Consider the following 27,315-nt stretch of genomic DNA (forward strand, 5'->3'; position numbering starts at 1 on the left):
CAAAATCCGTCACTTTTACATCAGTCCAACGTATGCAGACGTTGAATCAACATAAAAATGCCAGATTTTGCTGACTGGGAAGTATCTGCTCGATCTCGTGTTGGTCGTCAAGGGAAGTCTGCCTTCAGAAGGCATTCAATTCCGTGATCCAGGAAAACAGGGTCATGCACGATGACCAGTGATGGGCATTATCGGCGATAACGTCTGCGCGACGTTGGAAAGGACGTGGGTTCGACTCCGCTCCAGAGCACACGGCTGTGTCTCGGCAAGGACACTTAATGGCAAGCCAAACTAAGGGGAGCAGCTGACTCGAAGACTATACGTCACTTCGCTGCTTCCTGTCGTCTGTTGTATCGCATCTGTGATCAAAATTTATTTGCGCCCATACTGTATGTTATCGCAATGGGCGCAAATAAAATAAAAGCAAATAAATAATAAATAAATTTGTATCGCCTATCGTTAATGCTCAATTATTTTTTCAGTTATTGTTTATCGTTATCGCCAAAAGCAATATTTGATTATCGCCGATAAATTTTATTTCGGATCAACACACGTGGAAAGACCATGAAAAGTAATATTTTTACTAGCCACCTAGTTAATGAAACTAAAATTGAAACCAGTTCTTCTTCAGTGCCGAAAGTGTGTGTGCACAGGTCGTTGTGAGTGGAGGGGGCACGCCCCTCCTGCAGCAACGGCCCTGACCACACAATAATTTTTAGAGTTGCAAATTGCAATGCAATGAAATGCATGCAACAATTCTCTTGTTGTTTTGCTGCAATCGGCAATCAGTGAATTTTACAATTAAAATGTTAGCGCACAGGCAGGACAGCTTCCTTTGAAGCAAAGCAAAAGAAATTGGCAAGTGGTTTGTGAAAGTGTCGCAATACGAGTGGTCACAGCGGTAAACCATAATCTCTTCGTGGGAAAATTGTAACATAAGATTTCCGAATCCGTTCGTCTGTATGTAATGACCAAAAAGAAACACTCTTCTGAAACGTCTATTCAAGAATTGTATTTTTGTAAAAAATAGCCCACTGGCCGTCGAAACTGGGATGCAACGCGATACACCACTAAACTTGTCACTACAGAACAAATTACTTGGATAAAAGATGGAAATTTTGTCCAGCTGGCAAGCACTAAGCAAAACGGTTAAATATGCGACCAACTTCTTCAAGCAGCAATTTTAAAATGACGAGAATAAATTACGATATTTCAAACGCAAGTAAGCAGTTACTGTGACGTAATAATGATAAGCTATTCAAGCAGCTGTTCAAGTTTAGCTTACACCTGTTCAAGCTTGGCCCACACCTGTTCAAGCCTGGCTTACACCTGTTCAAGTAATTAAAGATTTAACGATGATGTAATGTTATGCTGCAGCTGCAAACGGTCGTGCAACCCAAGATTTAACGATGATGTAATCTTTGCTATTTTCTAGCAACAGTCCATGACGTAAGACGTCAGGTTTAGTAGACAACGGTTCTATGTGACGTTTGATATGAAATTTGTCCGTAACATGGCGACCCCTAGTTATGACAGTCTAACATGGCATAACTAAAAAAGAATTTAAGGACAATTTTGAGCCAATGAATAAAAACACACGATACACAAATTGTTTGAATCACTCACGTTTAAGTTAATATGCAAATACAAAGGGCAGGCAAAGAATGAACAGCAATAAGAATAATACACGACGATACATGAAATTGGTACCATAGGTATACGAAAAAATGACGTTATATACAATGGTTGCGATAATAACCGACTGTTCTGGGCTCAGACAAACGCCGACTACCGCAGACAGAACCAGGCTCAAACCTGGTTCTGTCTGCGGTGGTCGACGGTAAGTGTTCTTTACGGGGCGAGGCACGAAATATCCCTCAACACGTAGTCCACTTTCACTTTCCCCGTACTCTCATCATAGTTGCAGACGGCAACTTTAGCTCTACGAACCACAGGCTTCCCTTTCTTAATTTATGGAACTACCTCATGCACCCTCCCAAGTTGATACTTTCCACGTTTACCAATGTCTTGGAGAGAACCTACCACTACAAGTTGACCAGGCTCCAAATTCTCGGCCATTTTTTCCGGCCCTGAAGCCCTGGCAAGTAAAAATCGATCCATTTACTCCAAAACTGCTGAGAAAATGACAAATTGAACCGATAATCCCTTCTTAATTGGTCACGATCATGTGATTGCCCAACAGCACAGTATGGGTCTAAGTATGGGGTCAACAGTGAAGCAGGGGTGATGACAGTAAAATCCCTAGGGTTGTCACTCAAAGGTACCAAAGGGCGTTCGTTCACGATCCGAACGGCACTGCTCGTGTACGTAAGCAGTTCAATAAAATTGGGCTTACGAATTGAAGAGTCCAAAATGTGAAAAAAGTACTTGGTCATATCGGCCACGAAATCAAATCTGTCAAGCCGAAATCTAGCCAAGAGATCTGCCAGAGGGTTTAACAAATCAGGACAGGAAAACATTACATCATTAACACAAGTTCCTCGAAATTCAGACTTGCCATCGTAAATAATGCGCTTATTTAATTGTGACGTCACAAAGTATAGTAAATACCACTCAAATCCCTTTACATTTAGCAGGTTGCGTGTTGCTCAACCAGAGTCACTATATACTGTATATAGTGGCTCTGGCTCAACAGCAACGTCAGTCTTTTACAAAAAGTTTGGTAACTTTTTTCCTTAACAGTTGTAGTGCAGCTGTTATTTCCGCAGCACGTAGCGGGCCGGATGAAATTAGTTCGCGGGCCGGTTCCGGCCCGCGGGCCGTCGTTTGGTGACCTCTGTTTCAACTAATCTTTGGAAGCAACTTTGAAATTGCTTCCTCGGTCAAAAGGTTGCCAGATTGGCCAAAATCCTCGAATTCAGCTTTTTTAAAGTTAACTCTTCAAAATGCATAACAATCAATATTTCTCAAATATTGTAACCTTACCAGATGAAACCATATTTACCATTGCTCAATGCATGTTCTATACTTGTTTAATACTCTTAATGTGGCGGATTAAGGGCGGAATTCAGAAACCAGACTTAAGGCGGCTTAAGTCTGTCTGGACAAAAGTCTGCGTTGAGCGTCGATTTTGCGATTCAGAAAGCAGACTTACGCTTCAGCAAGGCTTATACTCGGCTTAAAAGCCGAAAGATATAAGCCACCTGCGGAGGTGGTTTAAGCCTCTGTTGAAGGAAAAAGAGTTCGGCTAATACTGGAGGTATTGAAAGTAGGAGGTTTGTTACAGCATTTTTTTTTAAAATAGACCGTCTGGTGCAAAGGCCACGATACTTTTTTGATAGTTTTTAATGTGAAGCAGGTGTGCCTGTTATCTTAGCTTGGTTGCAGGCTGAGTTTCGGTCTGACAGTTGGCTTGATTGTTGAATAAAGACTTATTTCAGACGCTAACAATAGTAGGTTACTAGTGTTATTGCTGGTGGTGTAAATTTTGAAATGCCTATTTTGTCTTGTTGAATAACCAGACGCTGACACGCAGTTTAGTAATACTGCTTGTAACATTACTTTTGCAAACATACAATTGTGATTGGTCATACTTTTTCCTTTGTCTGCAATGCCAGAAAAAAACAAGTCTATTAACTATCTTACATTTGACAGTTTTCAGACCAAAGGGAATCTATGCGCCCGCCCTTTTAGTCATACACTGGCAACAGTATTCCTACAATTGTACTACTTTTAACTTTCAAGGCATCAAAAATAACCTGAGTTATCTGATTCTTTCAAATTGATGAATTATTGCAAACGAAAACCATGTGCGTATTGGCATAACGTTGTCTTAACGTTGTTTCAGTGCTTAATGAGTATTACTTGCTTGTGAAGGAAATGTTTGTGCCAGATCTGGTGCGTCATGGATTACTTGGCATCTACGTTAACGAACGACTTATTGATGCAACTACAACGTTTCTATTTCAACGTCACAAAAAACGACTTTTTTCTAGTTGTAGGTTTAAATAGCACAACATTGCATTATTTGTTGATTTAGCATGAATATAGCTCAGCTATACGCAAACACTCCTTCGCGTTAGTTAACTATCGCTAAGATATGAACCACTGCTTTAAATTCAGTGAGCAACTTGATGAGCGAGTTTACTGCGCTTTTAGATAAACATAGTTTATACAAATTCCCGTAACCCTTTTTAAATGTAAATTGCATTATCATTTCTTATTTCAATAAAAATACCAAGAGGATTTAATTACAACGATTCTGAACGCCAACTGCTTATTGACCTCATCAAAGACTTTCCAGTGGTGGAAAATAAATAAAAAAATGATAAAAAAAGCTTTTCCAAAATAATCAAGTGAGGAATGATTTAACTGAAGTTTTTAACGCGAACAGCTCTACTGAAAGGACCACCCAGAGAGCAAAACCCGTTATATGATGGTCAGAAATAAAAAAACAACTGAACTGAACTGATATTTACATTGATTCAACGTCTGCAGGCGTTGAATCAAGGTTAATGACGACAAGGTTAATGACAAGGTTAATGAAACTGTCTGGGCACAGATCAGCTGAAAAAGTTAGGGTTAGTTAGTCCATCTGAAACATGGCGTTATTGACACAGGTTTTGGTTTGATACTTAGGTCACAGTATACAGTATTATTGCATATAATTGTATTTTCGTTTTCTCACAAATTTGCAAACCATTGCTTTTAGGCAACTCTTCAAAGAAGAGTATGCAAATATTCACATTAAAAGGCCTGTTCGCGATCATGCAGATCTTTTTAATCAACTTTTCGACAAGCAGTTTTGTCAACGTTTCCGTCTTAGCAAAACTGCAACTATGGAACTCTTTGAATTGTTTAAAAAGGACGAAACGTTGACAGCCCGACCGCATGCAATACCGCCCATACTGCAGCTATTGATAAGCCTTCAATTTTTTGCAACTGGCCATTTCCAGAGAAGCGATGGCGACTTGGCCGGGATTAGTCAAAGTTCTGTTTGCAGAATTGTAGCGCGTATTTCTCGGTACATACCCATTGTCACCCAATAGGATTCCATCAATTTCTCCATTCGCAAATTTATCTCGAATGATGCTGTTGTCAAAAATCCGCGCATCATGTGTCAATCCTGGCCATGATTGTGCAAGCAAAGTCAAAACTTTCCTATTTAGGCATCAAAAATAACTTGAGTAACCTGATTCTTTCAAATTTATGAATTATTGTAAATGAAAGCCATGTGCATATTGGCATAACGTTGTTTTACGTTGTTTCATTGTTAAATAAGTATTCCTTGCTTGTGAATGAACTGTTTGTGCTAGATCTGTTGCATCATGGATTACTTGGCATCTACGTTAGTTAACGAACGACTTACTGATGCAACTATAACGTATTTCAACATCATAAAAAAGTGCTTTTTTCTAGTTGTTAGTTTAAAGCACAACATTGCCTTATTTGGTGGTTCAGCAGGAATGTAGCTCAGCTTTACAGCCTTCAGTTTCACGCTTCATTACCTCAACCAAAGAGTTGCTATAGCAATGTCTCTTTCGCGCGAAAACAAAGAGGCTTAATACGGTCTTTTATAAGTCACGCGTAAGTCAAGTTTCTGCATCGCAAATAAGCTTCTCGTATAAGCCTGGCCTATATAAGTCTGACTTACGCATAACACTGACTTACTTTGAGACGCAAGTCTGAATTCCGCCCTAAAACTCATCTGCAGTCCTTTTATACTTGCTATTTTTCGGGCAACTTTTAGAATTATTTTTGCTACAATTTATTAAAATCTGCTACAAGTCATAAAATATACATACATTTCATTATTTTTAATAGAATATTTTTGCCTAATATTTTTCTTGTTTTGGCTTTTTTTTGTATCATTTTTGCTTCATGACCTTTTAATAGTCTGGTAACTTTGCTTTAATGGATATTGTGCCAGTAGGCTATGTAAAGAGAAAATCTTAAGGCGCTGTTACGGTTATAATATCAATCAATCAAGTTCATTTCGGCATAGCTCCACATTCATTTTCAATGTACACATCAGGAGATATAACAAATCGCTTTTTTGATATGGAAACTACACCATGGAGGCACCGAAAAAACCATGCGGTTATCTAAGTCAATGTGCCCCCACGGCCTAGTAAGCAAAAGTTTAAGCCAAATGTTGGCTTTACACTGCTATCCTGGCTGCCGGCTGGATAGACTTTGGCGTCCAGTGTAGAGAGATTAAACTTATTTTTTGTTTGCTTTTGACATTGGTGACAAAAGAAAACACCCGTTCCACAAATGCATTGCTTACAGGAATTGAAAATGCATTGAGAATGGCTTGAGAAATTGCACTAAATGTCTTTTCTCCATCCTATTATTATTATTATGACTGCTCATCCACATCAATATTGGAACTGGCAAATTCAATCCACAACTCTTTTCATTAGGCTGTCATTCATTACTACATGATTGTGTGCTTCTCTCTGTTTTTGTTTTATTTTTTGCTATTTGTTTTTTGGGTTTTGTGGCCGTGCTCAGTGTTGGGCGCGATAACTCATTTTTCAGTTAAGCGATAACGATAATCGATAAACGAAAAATGCCTAAAGCGATAACGATAAACGATAAATCAAAAAAAAGTTAAGCGATAACGATAAGCGATAAATTATCGCCGATAATGTCCGATAACGATAATTTTTTTTCTTGATTAGCGCTGCCCCATCCCATGCAGCACGAACTGTTTTCATCAACATGACGAAAATCGAACATAATATGGTGTAAAGGGACAAAACTTTTTGTAAGTTATGCATGAATAGAATCGCAACAGCGGCAGTAGGTATCGAATCTTCAACCTCTTGATCCAGAATCAAACCACTGAGGTAACCGCCTTGCTTATAATTATACCAAGTCATCGGCCACTACCAGGCAGCAGTGGCCGAGTGGTTAGCGTGTTGGGCTCGCAGTCGAGAGCCTGCATGTTCGACTCCAGCCACCCGGGTAGTACCAAATTTAAGTCATAAGTAGAGTAGACAACCGGAAACAAACATTGCAGTCGGCTGCAGCGTGGGTCAGGTGTACGTCGGAAGTCGTACACCGATGCATAGCGCTCAAGTCCGCTTTCCCGCAGTGCAGTATAAAGATAATAAAAAATAAAAAAATAATAAAAACCTTCAAATACCAGTTGGATGCTTTTATCAATTGAGTTACACTGCCGCTTACGTGCAGTATGAAAAATAATTAAATCAAATAAAAATTCCAAACTTTGTATTTTGCTTTCTGCTTAAAGGGGTGTTTACAGCAAAGTCAGCAATAATTGAAAAAATTCCAAAAAAACGCAAAATGCTTAAAAATTTATCAGTAATCTTAAGCGTTATTGGTAGTAAAAATGTGCATACTGTGAAATCCATCAAGTTTGTCAAATTAGTCGTGTTTGTTTAAGAACAATAACATAATTATCTTAATTTACTGATAATTTTTTTGTTTTCTTTGTGAACACCGACCATCTTAAAGCAACGGCAGAACGCTGAGTTGTTGAGATAAGAATTACAATATAGGCACTGTATTAGTGAGAATAAAAATATTTGATTGAGGTAGGCTAGGTCGCATAGGTAAATGAGAAAGGTTATAGTGTATTTAGCATAATTTTACCACGCAATTCGATGCGCCTATTGTCATGCAAAAACTACTACAAGATGCAAAAAATGTGATGTCGGTCTGCACGTCAAATGCTTCAAGCAATATCATATTCCGCAATGACTTGTTTCAGTGATAGCCTATTGTGTTACTTTGCTAATTTTCATCTTCATATTTTTTAAACTTTCATTTTAATAAAATGCTCGATGACAATAATGACATGACAAGACATGAACAAGACATTTCCTATTTATCACTTTGAGCGATAAGTAAAATGTAATAACGCTTAAGCATTACGCACAAGAAACTTGTAAAATTTGATAACGGATTTGCCTAGCGTCTTATATATAGGACGCTTTTTTTCTCAAAAAGTACAAACACAATTAGGAAAAAAATAATTGTAATAGGCTATGTTCTTTACGTCATAATTATGCAATATTTAAATTTTCCGAAAATTCTTTTTAAGTACTTTCACTTTCGGCACAAATGGATTAACTTTTTAAGTTAAATGGCATTTACGAATTTGGTTATTATTTTTGGATTAAAGTTATATTGCCAAGCTAGAAAAAAATCGATCTTATAGTCTATAACCGATCTTGTGTTGTTATTGTGTGTGAATTTTGTCTTTTTAACTGAGCTTGTGACGTAACCGCACGTCTCAAGGCAAGTTCTTGCAATTTTAGTTAATCTACTCATCTAAAGATTTAATGCGCTTAAAACAGTAAGTGTCAGGTTTTGATGAGAGGGATTTTATTTTTTTACGACAATTACTAAAAACTAACACTTCCAACGAAAAAAGAAAACACAAGAATAAAATAGTTGATCGTGAGGTGGCGCGAAAGACCATGTTTCCGATGTAAAAGCGGCCTCGTATTGCGACACTTTCACAAACCACTTGCCAATTTCTTTCGCTTTGCTTCAAAGGAATCTGTACTGTCTGTGCGCTAACATTTTAATTGTAAAATTCACTCGCGATTGCCGATTGCAGCAAAACAACAAAAGACTTGTTGCGTGCATTTCATTGCATTGCAATTTGCAACTCTAAAAATTATTGTGTTGTCAGGGACGTTGCTGCAAGGGGGCGTGCCTCCTCCCTTGACAACGACCTGTGCACATACACTTTAGGCACTGAAGAAGAACTGGTTTTAATTTTAGTTTCATTAACTAGGTGGCTAGTAAAAATATTACTTTTCATGGTCTTTCCACGTGTGTTGATCCGAAGTAAAATTTACCGGCGATAATCAAATATTGCCTTTGGCGATAACCAGGGCTGGATTTCAGCCGGCCGGAGCGCCGCTCCGGAAGCTCGATCAAAAAATTGACTTATCCGGAACGGCGTTCCGGAAGCTCAAATATTTTATACTCTTATTATGCTTTTCCCTGTTCAGTAAAAGTAAATCCATAATTCTAGATGGGTCGACCACGTATCTTCGTACCAGTCTTGACGGAAGCGAACCTGTGAATGTATTTGCAGATCTTGTTGAGCTCGCTAGTCTTACTGCGAGAGGCATCTTTGATTCCCTGAAGAGCTAAAATCATAAAATCCTAAAATGAAATGGCACCTAAAATCATATGGCATGTCAACAACATATTTACCTTTTTGTTTGATTGGTGTTGTATGTGATGGCGCGGCTGTGATGTTAGGTCGCAAAAATGGTGTAGCAAAATTGCTTCGTGATGAATTTCCAGACATTGTGGTGTGGTATTGTGCAACCATAGATTGGAACTATCGGTTCGTCATGCTGTAAAATCAGTCAGTAATTTGAATCGATTTCAATCTTTTATGGACAAACGCTATAGCCTCTACCACGCTTCTCCTAACAATAGCAGGAAATTGGGTGAATGTACAGCGGCTGTTGAAGTGCAGTTGTTGAAAATCTGAAGGGTACTGGACACACGTTGGGTAGCCTCGAGTTTCCGCTCAGTTAGTGCCGTCTGGAATGATTTCCCAGCACTTTTCAAATTTTTGAAAAAGGGGGCTATTAGCGACACAAGAGATTCTCGGGAACGAGCGAAATATCAAGGACTCTTGTCGAAGATAACATCCACGGATTTCTTGTTGGACTTGGCTTTGATGTAGGCTACGAATACTCGCAAGAATTTTCCGAAATAGCCTAAGCCTTGAACTGTAAAACAGAGCATGTAGGCTACTATTTGAGATGCAGATAACAAAATTAATAATCTTGCAAAATTATTTGACACACGAAGGAACAAACCCGGACGACATTATGGCATTGCTGAGGATGCTGAAGAAAACTTAGAGTTCAAAGGTATAGAATTACATGTAAACAATTGCAGAAATAGCCCGCTAATCAATCCCCGCATCTTCCACGCTGTAAGTCAAAAATTGTAGTTTTAACTAGACCTACCATACGTTTCGGTTTGGCCGGGACAGTCCCGGTTTAAACGTCTGTCCCGGTGTCCCGTCCCGGTTAGCAAAATGTCCCGGAATTTTACTTTAGTGAAATTTTCAAAATTAACTCCAACCTGATGCAAAATTATGAAATAACTCCGTCCCAAAAGGCGCTTTAACTCGAGGCGTATTTTAATATCTAATTTTTTTTAGCTTATTATGTTGAGTAAAATATCGCGCATAGCTTGAGAAATCATTTAGTTAGGGAATAATGAGTGACGTTTATTGCGTCATTATTCTATTGACTTCAATGAAAAGATGAAGCCAATGGTTTCTGAATGCATCCCTCTATAAATGTTTGATTTGTGAGTTAGTGTTATTTCTTTGTTCTCAGTGTTTGTTCTTTCTTTTTTTCTTATAAATGTCTGATTTGTGACTTAGTGTTGCTTAAATTAACATGTATTTTCCTTTAAATAAAGTAATAAAATTTTTTTATTCAATCTAAGTAGAGTACTTTATTATGCAATATTAAAGCTTATAAATATGGAATAAAAATTTGCCAAGCTCAGGCCTTCGGCCTTTCGTCCAGTTATTTCATTCATAGTTTTGAGTTGGTCCCGTATTATGCCCAAGAAATTATGGTAAGTCTAGTTTTAACCACTTTTTGGGGTGGTCTAAAAACTCCACTTCTACTTTTTCATTCTCACCGCATAGCCTATTAGGAAAGATGGTCATTTCCACCCTACCAAAGGGTGGTATTTTCCACTCAACAGAGAAGGGTGTATAATCACTTAAGAAATTCCATCCAAGATCGCTTGTTGAATTCAACAGACTTGTCATTTATTAACAGCTGAAAAGTAGCCTACTTGATCCAACTATTTGACCAGAGGACACAGTAATGACACACGGAGAAAACGAAATCATTGAAGTGGCAAAGAGATTGCGCTTAGATGAACGCGAAGCTGCTGTGAGAGGACTTCGTGAATATACAAATACGAAAAGAAGATCCCAGAGTCTTCAAAATTTGATAACGTCACTATAATCCCTTCCAATTTCATCGAGCGAGTGCGAGCGCGGATTTTCACAAATGAACCTCATACTGACATCTCACCGTGCTTCTCTACACACTGTAACTGTTTCAAGTTCATTTTTTATACGAATGATCTGTCTTCCACTGAGAAATTTACCAGCGAAGTACGTTGGATCCTGATTAGGGGAAGCTCGGGTTAGTTGAGCCACTGGGTTAGTTGATCCACCCCTTTCAATTCTTAAATGTGGACAGGTAACCACATTTTATCATCACGTGATCTTAAAGTTTCTCATCGCGTGGTCTCCCGTCTGGTTTGAGTTGACGATTGATATTATATGTGGTGCTGAAGTTAAAAAGTTGAGTTTTTTGAGAGAGAGAAGTTCTTTTATTTGCATCAACAGCACATGTGGAAAAAACAATACAAGATTACAATGTGAACTAGGTTCAGGGATACCTAGACACTAACGGGATGCGAAACTCAAAATTCGTCCGTCCAACTGAAGGGCTAGCCATGTTGCCTACAATGAATTGCACAATGCGGTGTTACTACACGAGAAAATGTTTGTTTTGCACTGGCTGTTTTATTTGTTGTTTCACAAAAGTTGTATGTGTACATTATTGTCAATCTTATGTTGATGACAAAATTATTAATATTGTAAGTTATAACCAATTCATTAAGCTACATGTAGAATCCACAAAAGAAACAAAAACGACTAATGGCTTATTGTTCATAAACTTGGCTACTAGGCTATGTACACAAACAAAAATAATACCAATAAATATCACTGGACAATCAGATATCATAACTTTACACTGTAACCACAATTAGGCAATGACACAAATTCAAGTATTTGCAGTCTTGCGTGAACCACCACTCGTAAGCTTGCGTACTGTTCGAGCCATCTTCGCGGGTTCCTCGCGCCTGGGAGCGTTCAAACGTTTTAGTTCATTTTTGGCAAAACAATTAAACGAAGTTTTTCCAATCAACTTGAAATTGCAGTGGCCTTTTGAACAAGCCACATCAGCCTGCAAACCGAATGACGTCTCTGCTGCATTTTTAACGGCTCGATTAAAAGCAGAGCGTGAGTTTGGTAGAGTGAGCATTTTCTTTTTAGCAGAAGGATTGCTGAGTATGACATCGTAATGCTGAACAGCCATTGTCGTTACAGCGAAGCACAACTCTGTTGGCACTGAAGAATCTACATCAATCCCAAACTGTCATGCAAATACTGAGCAAGTTCGGGCACTGCTGTCATCGTTTGAATGTATGCCAAGAATGTTTGCTCAGTGAGACCAGCATTTCCAGATTGTTGCCACTTCACAAATATATCAACTGCAGCTGCAAGGTAGCACATGATGGGAGGTTGATCCTCTCCTTCTTTAGGAAATTTCCTTGGCAAGCACATGTCATCCGTTTTTGCTACACCTTCAAAACACACAATGCAGTGAGTTAAGTGAGCATTTCACAAACAAAAAAGAAAAAATGTCATCAATAACATTGCATTAATATGTAACCGTTTATAAGAGAGTGCGACGCCTGGAAAGTAACATGTCGAACCGCTATCAGCAGCAAATGTTTCCTCATGTAGTCTACAAGTCCTGAATTTGGCTATTAATGTGTTGGAATAGTTGCTGGTGATAGTGATTCTACCACTTGCTCATGATCTAATTTGATTGAAAAAAAAACAGAAAATCTTCACAAGTAATGTTGTGGACAGGAAGCATAATAAACTTTAGAACAGCTTTAGGGTCGTCGTATGCACCAATAAGATTGATCCAAATATGCTGGTTCACTGTTTTTAACTTCTTCCACTAACTTCTGTAAACTTTGCAGAAAAGCTGTTGCTGTTGGTTGTACGAAGTCTGCTTTAAATATATGTAAAATTTGCGATATCAGTATAGTGACATGACATACCCTTAAATGGTGATTTAACGAACATGATTTTCCAAATTTTAGATATGAATTTCACAAATCTTGATGTTTCCAGGAACCCAGCATTGCTTTCAGCATACAACTCCAAGGCATGCGCACTGCGCAGTTGATTCACAGAACACACCTGAAAATAGCAAAGGCCATCGTTGGCTTGCGGCTGGCAAAAATAGTCTTATTCAGTATTTTTTATTCTATGACTTTAATTTCGTACACAGTTTCCAGTAATAGTGCTAACCTAAATTACTAGCATATTATTACTTTCTTTTATATATGTCTTTGTGATGTCATAACCGACCAATTTCAAATGCTATTTTAAAATGTTGTTGTGCTCAATGCTCATATCATCCGGACAAAACCTTTCTGCATACAAGACAGAAACTACACCAGCTGAGCACCATTTAAGTGTATGCATTACAAGGCAGTGAGTTCTATACTCAATTCACAGATGGGTTTGTGTCATTAATACCATATTTTACAACTTTACTTACTTAAAGCATGTTGCCAGGTGATGTACGTGCTATGCTGCTGGGATTTAGCGATGCTTTCCTCAGTGCAAATGCAGCCTTCAGAGGCTTGTGTTCCTCAAGAGCATACAAGCGTTTTATATGCTCAAAATGAGCAGTGCATTTTTCACCAAAGATGTGTCTATGATCTTCACCAACAGGGGGAAAGTGCATTCTTTTTCTATTCAGAAAATTATTGAAAATATTTTTAAAATTGTGTGTGAAGTCAAATAATAGGTACAAATGCTTTTCTTTCCTTGTAGGATGCACAATGCAACTTGACAATTTGTTGTTCCCGCACATATCCATAAACATTTTTCTAAATAAAAGAGTATGTACATTGTTAGTTAATTTGAACTATGTGAAGCAAAGCATTACCACCAATAAAATTACACCTTTTGTCCAATAAATTTGTATATATATACATTCAAACTGCATAAAAGTACACCCAACTTACAAGGGTCGACGTTTTTTTAGGTGCAGACAGTTAGGCGCCGGTCAAATAGGGGCGCACATGCGCAAACCATTACCCTTTAACGGCACTGGGAACTACCCTGGGTCTAGTGACAAATTAAAGCATGTCAAAAATATCATTACCCAGCTCTCATCACAACCAATTCATGCAGACATAAATACCTGTTGCAAACATCATTGTCAACGGAGACAGCAACAACAAAGAAGATTTCATCTAGTGCATTCACCACTTTTTTCAAATCATTAAACGAGTCTAAATTGTTCGTTTAGTTCTTAAATCATTTTCCTTTTTCAGTCTTGCAGACGCTGTAGATGTAGAAGTGGATCTTTTAGGTGGCGGTTGCTTTGTCAGATAACCAGGTAAACCAGGAAATATTCTTGGTACAGCTGACGGCTTTAGGCGAAGCTTTTTCAGTTGCAACAATTCTCTTTTTGCAACTCTTCTTTCTCGGACATCGGTAGTACTTGTTATAAAGTCTGAATCATAAAAATGTTTTGCACAAACTCTACTGGAGGAAGTGACTGCATATTGTTCTCTAGGAATAGCTTTAATCCAAACTTGAATTGCATCTTGATTGCGAGGTAATCGAAAAAGTGACTCTTTTGGTCTATTACTTTGAGATAAACGATAACCAGTATTACAATTAGGAACGCAACAGGTAAACCCCATATTGCTAAACAATTTGAATGACCTATAACATTCAAGCACAAGTACTTAGTTTCAGATATAAGCACAATGAGATATGAAAAAGACTTGGTAGCATTATATCATACATTGGCACGAGTAGAAATGATGTGTAATTGTGTATTGTTAGCCTACCTACCAGTGTTGGGTCCACGTCTTTTAGGCGCAGACAGTTAGGCGCCGGTCAAATAGACGCGCACACTGTGGCGTCTGGATATTTAGGTGCGGAGCACTGTGGCGCCCGTTTATTTAGGTGCTATTCCTAGTAAAGTCTGCAGATTTTATCAGCTTAGCAGGTAGGGCAATGCTTTTCACACAAAATGTTATATTGAACAGAAAAATATGTTGTTTTGTTAATGCGCGTGTGGATATGAGGTGCGAGACAACGCTCTACTACTCTTGATTTTAGCTCATCTCCACAGGACATTTGCTATTTATCCTGAACACAGGTTGCAGCCAGATGGACCTTTACTTAATCTGTTATCTTTCGCAATTACTTCTACTCGGATGGATTGGTCGTGTTGCGAGTACGTATGAGACAACGCTCTGCTACATGAATACACTTCTATAGGGCATGTGAACCCTGGTTACAAGTTGCAAGCATAATGGTGCGACTTTGCTCGTTATTAAACCTAGTCAGGGTTTTGACAGAAAACTAAGTTACTCTTCACTCAAGCCTACCACCCGCTTGAATATAGGCTACGGTATATTTTTTACTGATGTTTAGTGTAGTTATTATTTGACTTAACTAAAAGTGAACTCAGTAATGTTCGAAAACTTGAATAATTTATTGATAAAACGTTCGCCGACGCAAACCTGGAGTAACAACAAATAAATGCCGAACACGCGCATTAAAATACAATATATTTTTCTGTTCAATATAACATTTTGTGGTAAAAGCATTGCCGGCATAAGCAGCTTCACTCACAGAAGCCATGACATACGGTATTTTTTTGTTCAATATAACATTTTGTGTGAAAAGCATTGCCCTACCTGCCAAGCTGATACAATCTGCAGACTTTACTAGGAATAGCACCTAAATAAACGGGCGCCACAGTGCTCCGCACCTAAATATCCAGACGCCACAGTGTGCGCGTCTATTTGACCGGCGCCTAACTGTCTGCGCCTAAAAGACTTGCTCCCCCAGTGTTAGCCTACTAATCTCGTTGGTCATTCGCTGCTTCCAGCTGATTAGTACTAAACTCAAGTATGTTTTTATTATGAATAAACTTGGACCGTCAGTTTATAATAAAATTAACTATTTCCCTCCAACATAGCCTACCGTACTGGTACCCTAAGGCCTAGAAAATGACCACTCCAGGCAATAGCAGATTGACACTTCATCCAATCAACAGAATTTTGAAAATTAAAAATCTGCTCGGTCTAGCCTATCTGACAGACTGATATTAGTCACAACTTTGTCTTCCATATTCATAACCTACCAGCTTAAACCAAACTAAAAACGAGCACACCACGATTTAGGCATGCCCTTCAGTTGGACGGAATAAATGAAAAAACGGAGACTCAATCACGAGACTCAATATCACGAGACTCATATCACGAGACTCAATTTTACGCTGAAAGCCAGAGATGACATCCGACTCTGAAGACGTCTGCACTCTGCACACATTATCAACGCTTTCATCTAAGGGTGACTTACCACCACAAGCCAACCAACCGAGAGGAGTGAGTAAAGCATGCGGTTCACTACGATTTTCACCAACACGTTCTTCTTTTGCCCACATCAAATAAGCGTTGTCGTTGCCAATCAGTACATCTACAGTACTACAATCATTCAAATGAAACATATTCACGCCATGAAAATGACGGAAAGCACTTAAATCTTGTTTATGCGGTAAAGTTTTAACATCGTCAGCCCAAGCTGGGTTAACCACCGAAGTTATATCACAAAACAGTTCATCCGTCTCTAACGACTGGATGTTGAGTTTAACAAGGTTAGCACAAGTAGGTTTCTGACCAGCCAGAGTGTCCATTTTAAACGACGCTTTATCATACGGTTTAACGCCAAGTTCGCACACCAAATCACTCGAAACAAACGTCAACTGCGAACCAGGATCATGCTGACAATACACCAACTTCGATTTGCCAGTTATTGGATTCAAAACACAAGCAGCAGTAATGTGGTTAAAAGCTGCTTTAACATTTCCAATCTTAACATTACGGACAGGAACTCTGGCACCAGCATCCTCTTTGCTGACCGAATCCAGAGAATCACGTGACGTCACATAAAAATCATGCAGAAGAAAATAGTGTTTCCTATCGTTGTTAGGCCCACACTTACGACAGTTGTTTGCATGAACGCAATCCCTAACCATATGCTGGCGCAAACAATTCAAGCATTTGCCAGCTTTTACAATAACATCTCTCCGACCTTTAGGTGTCAAGCGCAAAAATTCTTTACAATTAGACAAAAAATGATATTCAACTTGACCACGTGACGAACAATAAAAACATGCGGGTATGTCACTACGTCTGGCCACACCACCGCGCGGTGCGCCAACAGCAGTCGAGTACTGCGAACTCCCTGAAATCACATTATGATGGGGTTTTACCGACGTCTGCCTAACCGGACAAGAAGGCAATTTTCCTTTGCCAAACTTTTTAAAATGCTGCGACTCACCAGAATCGCCCATTAGCATAATGCTAAAATCAGTCGACTTGCGCGTTTCCTCCCGTACTACAAAATCGAACAAACTCTGAAAAGTAGGCTCATCAGTGCCACCATACTGATCACCTAAAAAGTCAAGATAACGCTGCTTAGCGTCAAACGGGAGTCGCTTAGCCAAATCCAAAACAAAACGTCCTTCCAATTTGTCACGCTGACCATAAGCTTGCGCGTAAAGCAGACACTGCGATAATTCATCTTTAAACTCTTTCAAATCACTAGAAAAGATCGAAGTCAATTTGCTACCATAGCGATACTTTCTAATTTCCGGTTCGGCGAAAAGACCTCCACGAACTCCAAAACGTTGAGACAAGCGACCTAACGACATTTCTATCCTGTCTTCCTCTGACAAGCCAGTGGTGTCAGAAACCAAATTAGCAATCGTTTGCGCAGCTGTTCTAACACAAGCTGCTTGTAACAAAGTCAAACGAGTTCCTTTAAAGGGCGAAGCTGCCATTAAGGCCGTAACACGATTTTTAAAGAAGATAAATGGCATATTATTACCATCGTAACCAATCAACGCCGCCTTATCGAAAAACGTCCTACTATTTTGGTATTGTAAAAAGCTATCCTGTTGTTGAGAACTCGATTTAGCGGGAGAAGACAAGCTATATCCCTTAAGGGGCTGAGGGGGCTCAGTCACGTGCACAGCCCGATCACGATCCTCACAAACGTTAAAATCAGGAGACGCGATACGCCTCTCACAACCACCCAAATTACGTGTAGCTGGGCGATCAAAAACTAACGGCGCAGAAAACTGTGAAGGGGGCAAAGCATTACTGCTATCAGCGGCCCCGTGACCTGTACGCTCTGGGGGAAGAGTTCGGCTAAAATTCGCAGGCTTTAGCTTTAGATCCTTCGGAAGATCCTTAGCCGCGGCCCCGAGACCTCATGAAACAGCTGGGAAACGTGTGGATTGCACTGGTCCACTCACGGACTGAACAGGCGTCTGGAAAAGGTTATGTAAATTAAACTGCGATTGATGTTCACTTCTGGAATGGCTAGAAGAGCCCTTCTTAGAACTACGCCGGGAGCCCAACTCTGAACGATATTCAGCTAAAACTACCTCTTTACGTTGTTCAGCCCTTAATTGAGCGCCTTTGAGTGCGAACTCAGCAGCTCTAGCTTCGGCTCTCGCGGCGGCCTCAGCAGCTCTCGCTTCGGCCTCAGCTTGGTTCTGGAGCTCCTCTCGTCTTAGCTGTAGGTTAATTTGTGCAACTATCCGAGACGAAGTCCTAGACATCCTAGTGCTTACATTTGAGGCGCTATCCTCAGGATGTATGTCAGCATCCAACATATCTGAGAACTTAGTTACTTTTTGTTCGAAGTTATTTTTTAACGAGTTAAATTCGGGATCTACCCTCTCACGAAGTTCTGCCAAGATCGCAGAGTTAAAAATTTTACTAAAAAAAGCTTGGAAATGCCGTAAATCCTCTTCCAAAGTAGATAGGCCTAAGTGAGATCGAAAAATTAACAGTTCCTGCTTATCACTCAAAGAACCTAGGGCTACAGAAAGTTCCCCAAGTTGAGTCAAAATATCCCTTCTAAGATGCCGGGCCTCTCGAACTGACTTAGCCTCATCGTTACCGGGTCCCTCTCCAGAATGGCCTGCCCGACCGCAAAGAACATCATCAGGATTAAACTCAGTCGAGTCTACGGCAGTCGAGTCCTTGTCGCCACCGAGTGTGGACATATTAAATGTTGGGGCTAAATTAACAATTAAAAAATTAAGTTACACAAACACACAAAATTATTACAGTAGTTATAAAAAACTTAACCCTTTTTCCTGTGACGTATTTTGGCCAGTTGACTTGCGGACGGGGGGTCGGTTCGACACTATCACTTTGAGCTCGTGTAACTTCAAAACTACGCAAGATAGATCAATCAAATTTTCACATGGTGTAGATACTTTATCTGACAACATAACATCGAAACTCTTTTGCAATTTGTTCAACAGCGCAACTTGAAAAATCAAATAATTTGATGGTTGGTCATATTTTTTTATTTGACTTGAGAAATTGCTTCGTAATTAACTTATAAGTGAGTGTGACGGGTTAATTCCATTGTGTAGATTTTAATCTCTTACGCGGAGACGTCGTCCACGCTTCAATGAAATCGTAATTGGCGTCCGACTCGCGTTTGCTTGTTGTTTTGCCGGAGGCATTGTAACAAAAATTTGCTTTGTTTCAACATTTGCAGAGAATGAGACAAAATCACCACAAAAAAAATATTTCAAGTTCTTTTTGAGCCACATGTTTATAGTCTACACTTTTTCAAACGTAATGTCATTACTTGATATTGGAACTAAATCAAGCAAATTTTTTTTCACATTCACACTGTCGAATTTGGTTATGCATGATCAAGAAATACTTTGTATTTCACAGCACATCTCAGGAAGCTATTTATTCGTTTTTAACATTATTTCAACGTCTAAAGACTTTGAATCGATGTAAAAAGTGTCTGATTTGCTGCTGTCTGGGTAGCGGTTGAATACAGAAAAGTAAGGTAGCCTAATGGCGTCACGTGGTATTTGAACAACAACCTATCCAATGGTAGTGACTTGCTTCGATAGGAGCTTGTTCCATTTTAGGCCATCATGCACTCCAAAAACAAAGAGCGTCTAAAACTCCTGACTGATAAACTATGTCACGATGCATTCCAAAGTGAAATGTTTCAATACTTACCAACAATGATCACTTTGAATGAAACAATTTTGCAAACAGTTGTGACAAAATGTAGTGATAATAATCGTTTAGTCAAATCGTGTTGGTAGGCTTTCGAAGAGGTCGTTTGCCAAATGGAACTCCCGTTCTGCGTGACAAACTCAAAGTCGTGGCATAACGATACGAAAAATAGAAAAATAATCTATTTCAGGCCGAGTGCTATTGTCGTAAAAAAACAAAAAATCACTAACGTGTTGACTTTTTCCTTGGGCAAAATTGAACGTTATTGATATTTTAAAAATGCACGTTTGTGTCAAAATGATTGAAGTGTTTTTTTTTCATGTTGTTAACTAGATTTGCAAAATAACGTTTTCTACATTTTTTTTTCTAATTTGTTGGACATGCATTTTGTGTCAAGTTATTTATTACGCATTAGAAGATTTCTTTCTTTTCAAATTTTGAAATAACATTTTAGATGCAGTTTGCGCGTTGATGGCGTTACTGCAAAAGCCATCTTTTGTAATTGACACACATCCAAAAACAAAAGACGCATAAACTACTGCTGGCTGATAGACCACGTCACATTCGTCACAATACATCATAATGATGTTTTTCCGAACCGAAGACCCAGAAAAAAAGCAATTTTGTCGAATATTATTTTAGACGTCTGCAGACGTTGAACCAATGACAAAAAGTGATTTGCTGATTTAAAACAAAGTGATTGCTGTTTCCAATGTGCAAACATTTTGATAAAAAGTAATCAAGTTTAGGCCACAGCTTTCTGGTCCATTTAGGCTACTATGGTCAATCAACTCACGTTGCAAATAACTTGTTTTGTGTAAAGTCTTGCTTGTGAAAAAGTCGAAGTAAAAACACAAAAATGAAGTAAGCTATATTTACAAAGCAAAATATTCTTGAATGAACCATAGTTTTTAAAAAAAATAGTTTGAACAGGTTTCATCTGATAGAAACTATAATTGATATCATCGCGAAGGATCAAATAGCTGCGAAAATCACTTCAACCAATTCTTTGGGGTGATTTTCATTATGCAAACCAAGGTGAACCTCAATATACATATTTTTATGCCAAACGATAAAAATCGTTCTTTCTTTTTTTCAAGGACAAGGAAAACGATCCGTATAAAATATAATTCAATTCAACATATTTCACTTCTTTTGTCAGATATGCATTTTGTGTAACAATGCTTTAGAAAAATTGCTGAGTATCGTATAGCGTTTGAGATGCAGTCAGAGAATACAACTCTATGGTTGATGGCGTCATTACAAAAGCCAATCTTTTGTCACAGAGATGTATTCGAAAACAAAAAGGCACAAAAGCGCTGACTGATAGATTACGTTACGATACGTTACAAAAACGAGGCATTGATTTCAGATTCTTTCAACCCAACAAACAACTTTGCTCCAAATGACACAAACGTCCAAATTTATGCAGAAAAAAATATAGGCCTACACCGTTTTGTGAAAATAAGCTTTTGAAGACCAACATTTCAATGAAAAGTTTGAAATTATTGAGTTGGTCCTAATAGTGTTTCTGCTGAGATATATCAAAACTTTTCAATCCTCGTATAAAAAAATAATTTTGTAATCTCTCAAGCAACTGCAAAATTACCATTTAGGTAAAGATTCAGTGATGATACAATATGCACAATGCTTGTCAAAGCACAGTAATTTAGCTGCGTGTGTTTTTCCACAAAAGCCAATCAGTTTCGATAGTCTGTGTCAAGTTCTTTTCAGTATCCATCAATCTCTCGTTTTCATAAAACATTTTCACAACATCCATAAATATTCATGTGAATATAAGTGTACAGGTACATGCAAAAGTTTATTGGCGGCTCAAGAACGCACTCCTTGCTTTCCGACAAGAAATCAAGAAACTTACCACATCAGTCTGTTTGTTTTATGAGATAAACAGAGTTTTGGCAAGAATTTTCCTACTGCTTCTTGTTATAAGTTAGAAACAAAATGTATTCGCCATAGAAAACAACCTAAAATTACATTTTTTTTAGCCTAGCTTATCGGATGCTCTCTGATAATTTCAAAGCAACTCAGATGTAATTAAAAGATTAATCAAAGCAACTCAAAACTCGAGTTTGCAAACAAAAGGCGGAATCATCACGGTTGAATGCTTTACAACAAAGCCAACTCATGAGATATCTGCGTCGCAGTTCCACACACGGCGGCGCTCAGTAATCCTATTAATCCCTATAATTTGAAAACAAAAGGGCTAGCTAGTAGCTAGCTAAAATATCAGAGTATGTTATGAAAATCATGCCATATCTCTAAAACTATAGACAATAGCAACGTCATTCAAAGCGGAATAAATACTTGAATAATTTTTAGGAAAAGTCAAGAAATTTTAAAGCTGTGGATCGCGTAGTTCTTTAATGATATTGCTTTGAAAAGTACCAAGTCCCCACCGACCCCCCCCACAGGAAATAGGGTTAACTGCAATGACCGTAAAAAATACAAAAAGAATTTAAATGCACAATACCGTGGTTGTTGGGGTATATAAATGAAGTCCTAAAATTCCACAAAACTTGCTTGGATTCTTCCACTTGAATCTTCAAGCACAGATCGATTGTCTTTAATCTTTTTTCTTGCCAATGAATGTCAATGTTGTTTTTTCTTCAGAACCAACAAAGAAACGCCTTTAATTTTTAACTTGAAGTTCTTCTGCACCAACTGAGAAGAAAACGGCTTTAATCTTTTGCTTCTGTAGACTACCAACCAACAAGATCTTCTTTTATTATTTCTTTGCTTCTGTACCAAACACTAGACAGAGTAACGTCTTTATTCTTTTTGTGCTTCTAAGTTCCAACTGACAACAACGTCTTTATTTTTTATGTGCTTCAAGTGCTTCTTGGCCTACCAGCTAACAAGTCACGTCTTTTATTTTTTATGGTCACAGCGGTAAACCATAATCTCTTTGTGGGAAAATTGTAACATAAGATTCCCGAATCCGTTCGTCTGTATGTAATGACCGAAAAAGAAACACTCCTTTGAAACGTCTATTCAAAATTGTATTTCTGTAAAATTAGCCACCTGGCTGTCGAAAATGGGATGCAACGCCGTACACCACTAAAACTTGTCACTACAGAACAGATTACTTGGATAAAGACGGAATTTTTGTCCAGCTAGCAAGCACTAAGCAAACAGTTAAATGTGCGACTAACTCTCAAGCAACCATTTCACGAATGACCAGAATAGATATCAATATCTCAAACTCACGTACGCAGTACTGTGACGTAATAGTGAAAGACATTGTCACGCAATTCAAACAGGTGTTCAAAGGTGATGATGCAATATTTCATGTTTAAACAGGTTTGACACAAGTCTTACGAACGATGGTGCAATTTTGGCTCATTTTTAGGAAAAATTCCATGACGTAATACGCTAAGATTCAGTAGACCTGAACGGTTTTTATATGACGTTTGGTTAGGTGAACAATTGTCTGGAACAGCAGTGAATACAAGTTTTTCCATACGTGGACAAAGGAATTTGCCTTTTCGATGTTTTCGACCACAAAATTTACATTCAGCAACAATGTGACTATTTGCGCTTTTGTTGTATTCGTATTCCTCGCTTCTGCGATCAAGCTCGTGCACACTTGTTTCAGAATAGTCGGCTTCTTCGACAATTCGGTGATTTAATTCAAAATTGCGGCAAATTTTGATTGTTGCATCCAAATTTAGATTTTCTTCTCTGTGTAAGATACTTTGTAACTTTTTACATACCAATATTATCGCGAATCATACGTTCGGTGAAGTTGGCAAAATTGTATAGATCTGCTTTTTTTCGCAATTCAGTCAAGAAAAAGTTAAAGGGTTCACTTACTTTGGTTTCCCAGAATCTTCGTGTGTGAACGAGTTCGCTTTCTGTTTACGTACAAAAATTTTGTAGCTTGTCTAGCAGGACTTGTGGATTCTTTTTGTCTTCTTCACTTAAGTATGTAAATTGCTTAGCAACTTTAATTACATAAAGATCTGCAAAGTTAAGTATTGTGGCAGTTTGAACGTCCTGACTTTTCTTGGACGCTCCACTGGCTATCATGTAGATTTCTACATCATATTTCCAATCTGGGAAGCTTTGCGCCACATTTGCATTGTGTATATCCAACAATGATGGTTTTCTCGCGTCTATGCTCATTGTAGTTGCTTGTCTTCTGAACTTAATCAATTTAGCATTTCATAATAATCCTCGCTGCCACCATGTTGATTGCTGTCGTCTCTATTTAACCAAAGACACAATCAGGGATTTATTGAGTTTGATTCGGGCTAATACAAAGTTCACCTGGCGAGACAAATAGCAACTGAACTGACAGAACGAAAGGTAACACAGATTGCGCAACGAGGTCAACTTGAAGGTCACGTGATAATACGCACACCAGTTTGTGTGTTGCAGATGCAAAGGTAACATCCAATACATCAACACGCAAGGCAACAAAAAGCTTTCATATTGTCACGGGTCAAAATTTTTTTTAAAAAAATCTGATTTTTAGAAAATTTCAGTCTGACAGCAACGATTGCAAAAACCTACTAAATGTGACATCAGGCAATATTTCCAGGTAGCCATGCCTTAACTTTTTTCAGTAAGGAAAGATCAGCTATAACGAAATAATGAAACTACTTGTACGATATTTCATTGAAATTGTGCAGCAGGTTCTTAAAAAAAAAAAATCAAAAAATGCAAACGTTTTACAAAGAAAACGTTGAGTTTGTTCGGCTTAACATATTTGTAGGAGCAGACGTTCTCGGTTGTGATCTTAAACTACTGTAGCACAACCCGCAAGAAGACTTCAACAATCCAAAACTTATTCTGTCAATCTCGGTGACCGGGCCTGCGTCAGTGATTCAAAGCCTCTACAACAGTGCTTCCCCCATCTGAAATACAGTAGCTTCGCGACCCACCAATGGGTCACGACCTACCGGTTGGGAAGCACTGCTCTACAAATATGCGAAACTGCCAGGATTAAGCTCTGCAAGAAGCTTTTCTAATCATCACGTCATAACATGAAGTAAGACTTTTAGACATCTGGTCTAGCGGAGCATTGCTTAGGCAGAACAATGTTTATCAAGTTAATGATTTTTTGCTTACTTGAACAAACATTCATTCAAAAAGGAATATACGATTTCAATGATAATTTAATAAACAAATAAGTTTAATTTTGAATTTGTGTTGAAATTGTCAATGTCTGCAACTCACATGGGCATCCAGCTCCACATTCATCATCACCATTCGAGCATTTGAAAAGTCCATCGCATTTAGTTGCGTTGATACGTTGTCCAGGGGAACTGAAATTGAACGAGGTGACGAATCAAAAGTATTGCATCACGACATTGTTACAATAGCTTTGCTAATTACAAAGAACAAACAAAGATATTTGACTATTTTTATATCACCTTTTATTGCTCTCTTCCACCATTACAATCAACCTCTTTATCTTACCCCGGCGTGCAATGATAATAATTACGGCTTTTATTGAATAAAAATGTGCTATTTTGGTGTAAATTTTATATGGTTTAAAAAAAATGACTTTTTTAAGATGTAATACCTTTGTAAAAATAATATTAGTTTTAATTGATAATTTTATAATTTATTATATAATCTGTTTTGTTCTCAGTTCAATTGTTGCATCACCCGTAGACGTCGCTATAATGGCATCAGGACAGGTAGCCAAATGAGACCGGACAAGATGAGATTCAAACAGGATTGCCATATTGGCAGATTTAATATCAAATTTACGCATTTGGCATTTTTAATGGATTCTAAGGTTAAAACATTGCACAGTCTCAACATTTTAGGCCAGTGGTTCTCAACTGGGGGTTTGCAAACACCAAAGGGTCCGTGAAAGTTTCCGAGTTTGCAGTATAATTGATGAACTACAAAACTTAAAAGTCGTTTGTGTTTTATTTGTGTGTTACAGTGATTCTCAAACTGTACGTCCCAGCGCACTGGTGCATCGTTTGAAATTTCAAACGATATCGCACAAAGTTTTCGACTATAAAAAGACATGTAAATGAGATAAATCGTTCAAATAAGACGATGTTGGTTTTGTTCAACCTTATTCTTTTGAGACAGCAGATTGTTGATCAAGGCTTAACTTAGAAATGCAAACGTTAATCAACAGTCTATTAGGACTCATGGTTTTCCCATGACTCTGATTACAATGAAATATTGATTACAAATAAAAAAAAGGGAGATATTTTTTTAACCCTTATCTTAATAGGAGCTGTTTTCTTACGCGGAAAGCACGTCACAGGCTATCTTAGCCCCGTGGTAATTAATCGCTAATAACGAGAGCTATGAAAATCACAGAGTCAAGATATTTTACAAGATAATAGCCATGTGTATTATGCGTATAGAAATTAAACTTTTACCCAACAAATTTATTGAAATAAAGTGTTTGAGATCAAAAAACGTCAGAAAGTCGGTTTTTATTCTACTTTCCCAAAAATAGCTTTAAAATTGAAATCTTTGATTTGTAACATAAAGTAATGTGTCACGGTTTCTTTCTATCTCTTACCAGGAAAAAGACTTGGAAAGGTTCAATGACGTATTTTAATGGGTTATAACCGAAAAGCAGTCAATTAAAGGTCGAAAGGTTCCACTAGTGAAATGATAATCTAACTTCTTGAAGGACTTTAACGAACGGCTTCTCAAATAACTCTAATTTCGAACACAATTTATATCAGCACCAATTCTCATCTACTTGTATTCGATTTCTTCAACTCTCAATCAACAATAATTTCTGCACGAACTACCAATCCACAACTCATAACACGACTCTCATAATCAACTCGTCTTAATACAACTCCCATAATAATCACATAATCAACTCAATAATAATCATTACGCAAACTACACCACTATTTATAGAAGGTTGTTTCGGTCTAGTAACATCGAAAAGGTTACGTAATGTCACATTGTTCTGTCAAGTTGCAATAAATGTCAACAAGCAGAAGCTTAAAGAAGTCTAAAGAATGTCACGTAGGGTATAAGAGAGAGAAGTTCATTTATTTGCATCAACAGCACATGTGGAAAAAACAATACAAGATTACAATGTAAACTAGGTTGTTTTAATGTTTGCTGACGATGATGGGAGTGGCAGAAGGACCGAACTGGTCATCAAGTCTGCCACACCCGTGTGGTGTCATAGCTTATTTGACATGGAACGGTGTCGGAGTTGAACGCAAATATATATTGTATACATTACAAAATAAAAAACAATACACACACGAAATTTAACAGTACAATATAAAACAGGAATACAAGAAGCGATGCAGAAATACAAAATGGCATAGGCTATACATACAACACAGCATAGGATACTGGTAAGGAAAAAGCGAATATACAGTAATTAGCGAGATACGGTGAGAATAAGTAAAAACAGTTTGATGG

At 38.1% G+C, this 27,315-nt stretch overlaps 2 protein-coding genes and 1 long non-coding RNA gene across 3 annotated transcripts in view; 1 reads left to right on the forward strand and 2 right to left on the reverse strand.

Annotated features, from left to right (window-relative positions):
* Positions 1–27,315, forward strand: part of LOC145780009 (uncharacterized) — a 375,170-nt gene that overhangs the window by 277,126 nt on the left and 70,729 nt on the right. The window lies entirely within an intron of this gene.
* LOC145779396 (uncharacterized) lies at positions 11,430–13,207 on the reverse strand. The gene is made up of 2 exons (XR_014290550.1): positions 12,868–13,207; positions 11,430–12,378 (listed from the first exon to the last, which is right to left on the reverse strand). It is a non-coding gene; the product is annotated as an uncharacterized LOC145779396 (long non-coding RNA).
* On the reverse strand, positions 14,116–14,532 carry LOC145780356 (uncharacterized). The gene has a single exon (XM_082592057.1). It carries the CDS (start codon positions 14,530–14,532, stop codon positions 14,116–14,118), a length of 417 nt encoding a protein of 138 aa, XP_082448183.1.

The sequence above is a fragment of the Aplidium turbinatum genome, chromosome 11, assembly GCF_918807975.1.
Source record: "Aplidium turbinatum chromosome 11, kaAplTurb1.1, whole genome shotgun sequence".
Taxonomy (NCBI): domain Eukaryota; kingdom Metazoa; phylum Chordata; class Ascidiacea; order Aplousobranchia; family Polyclinidae; genus Aplidium; species Aplidium turbinatum.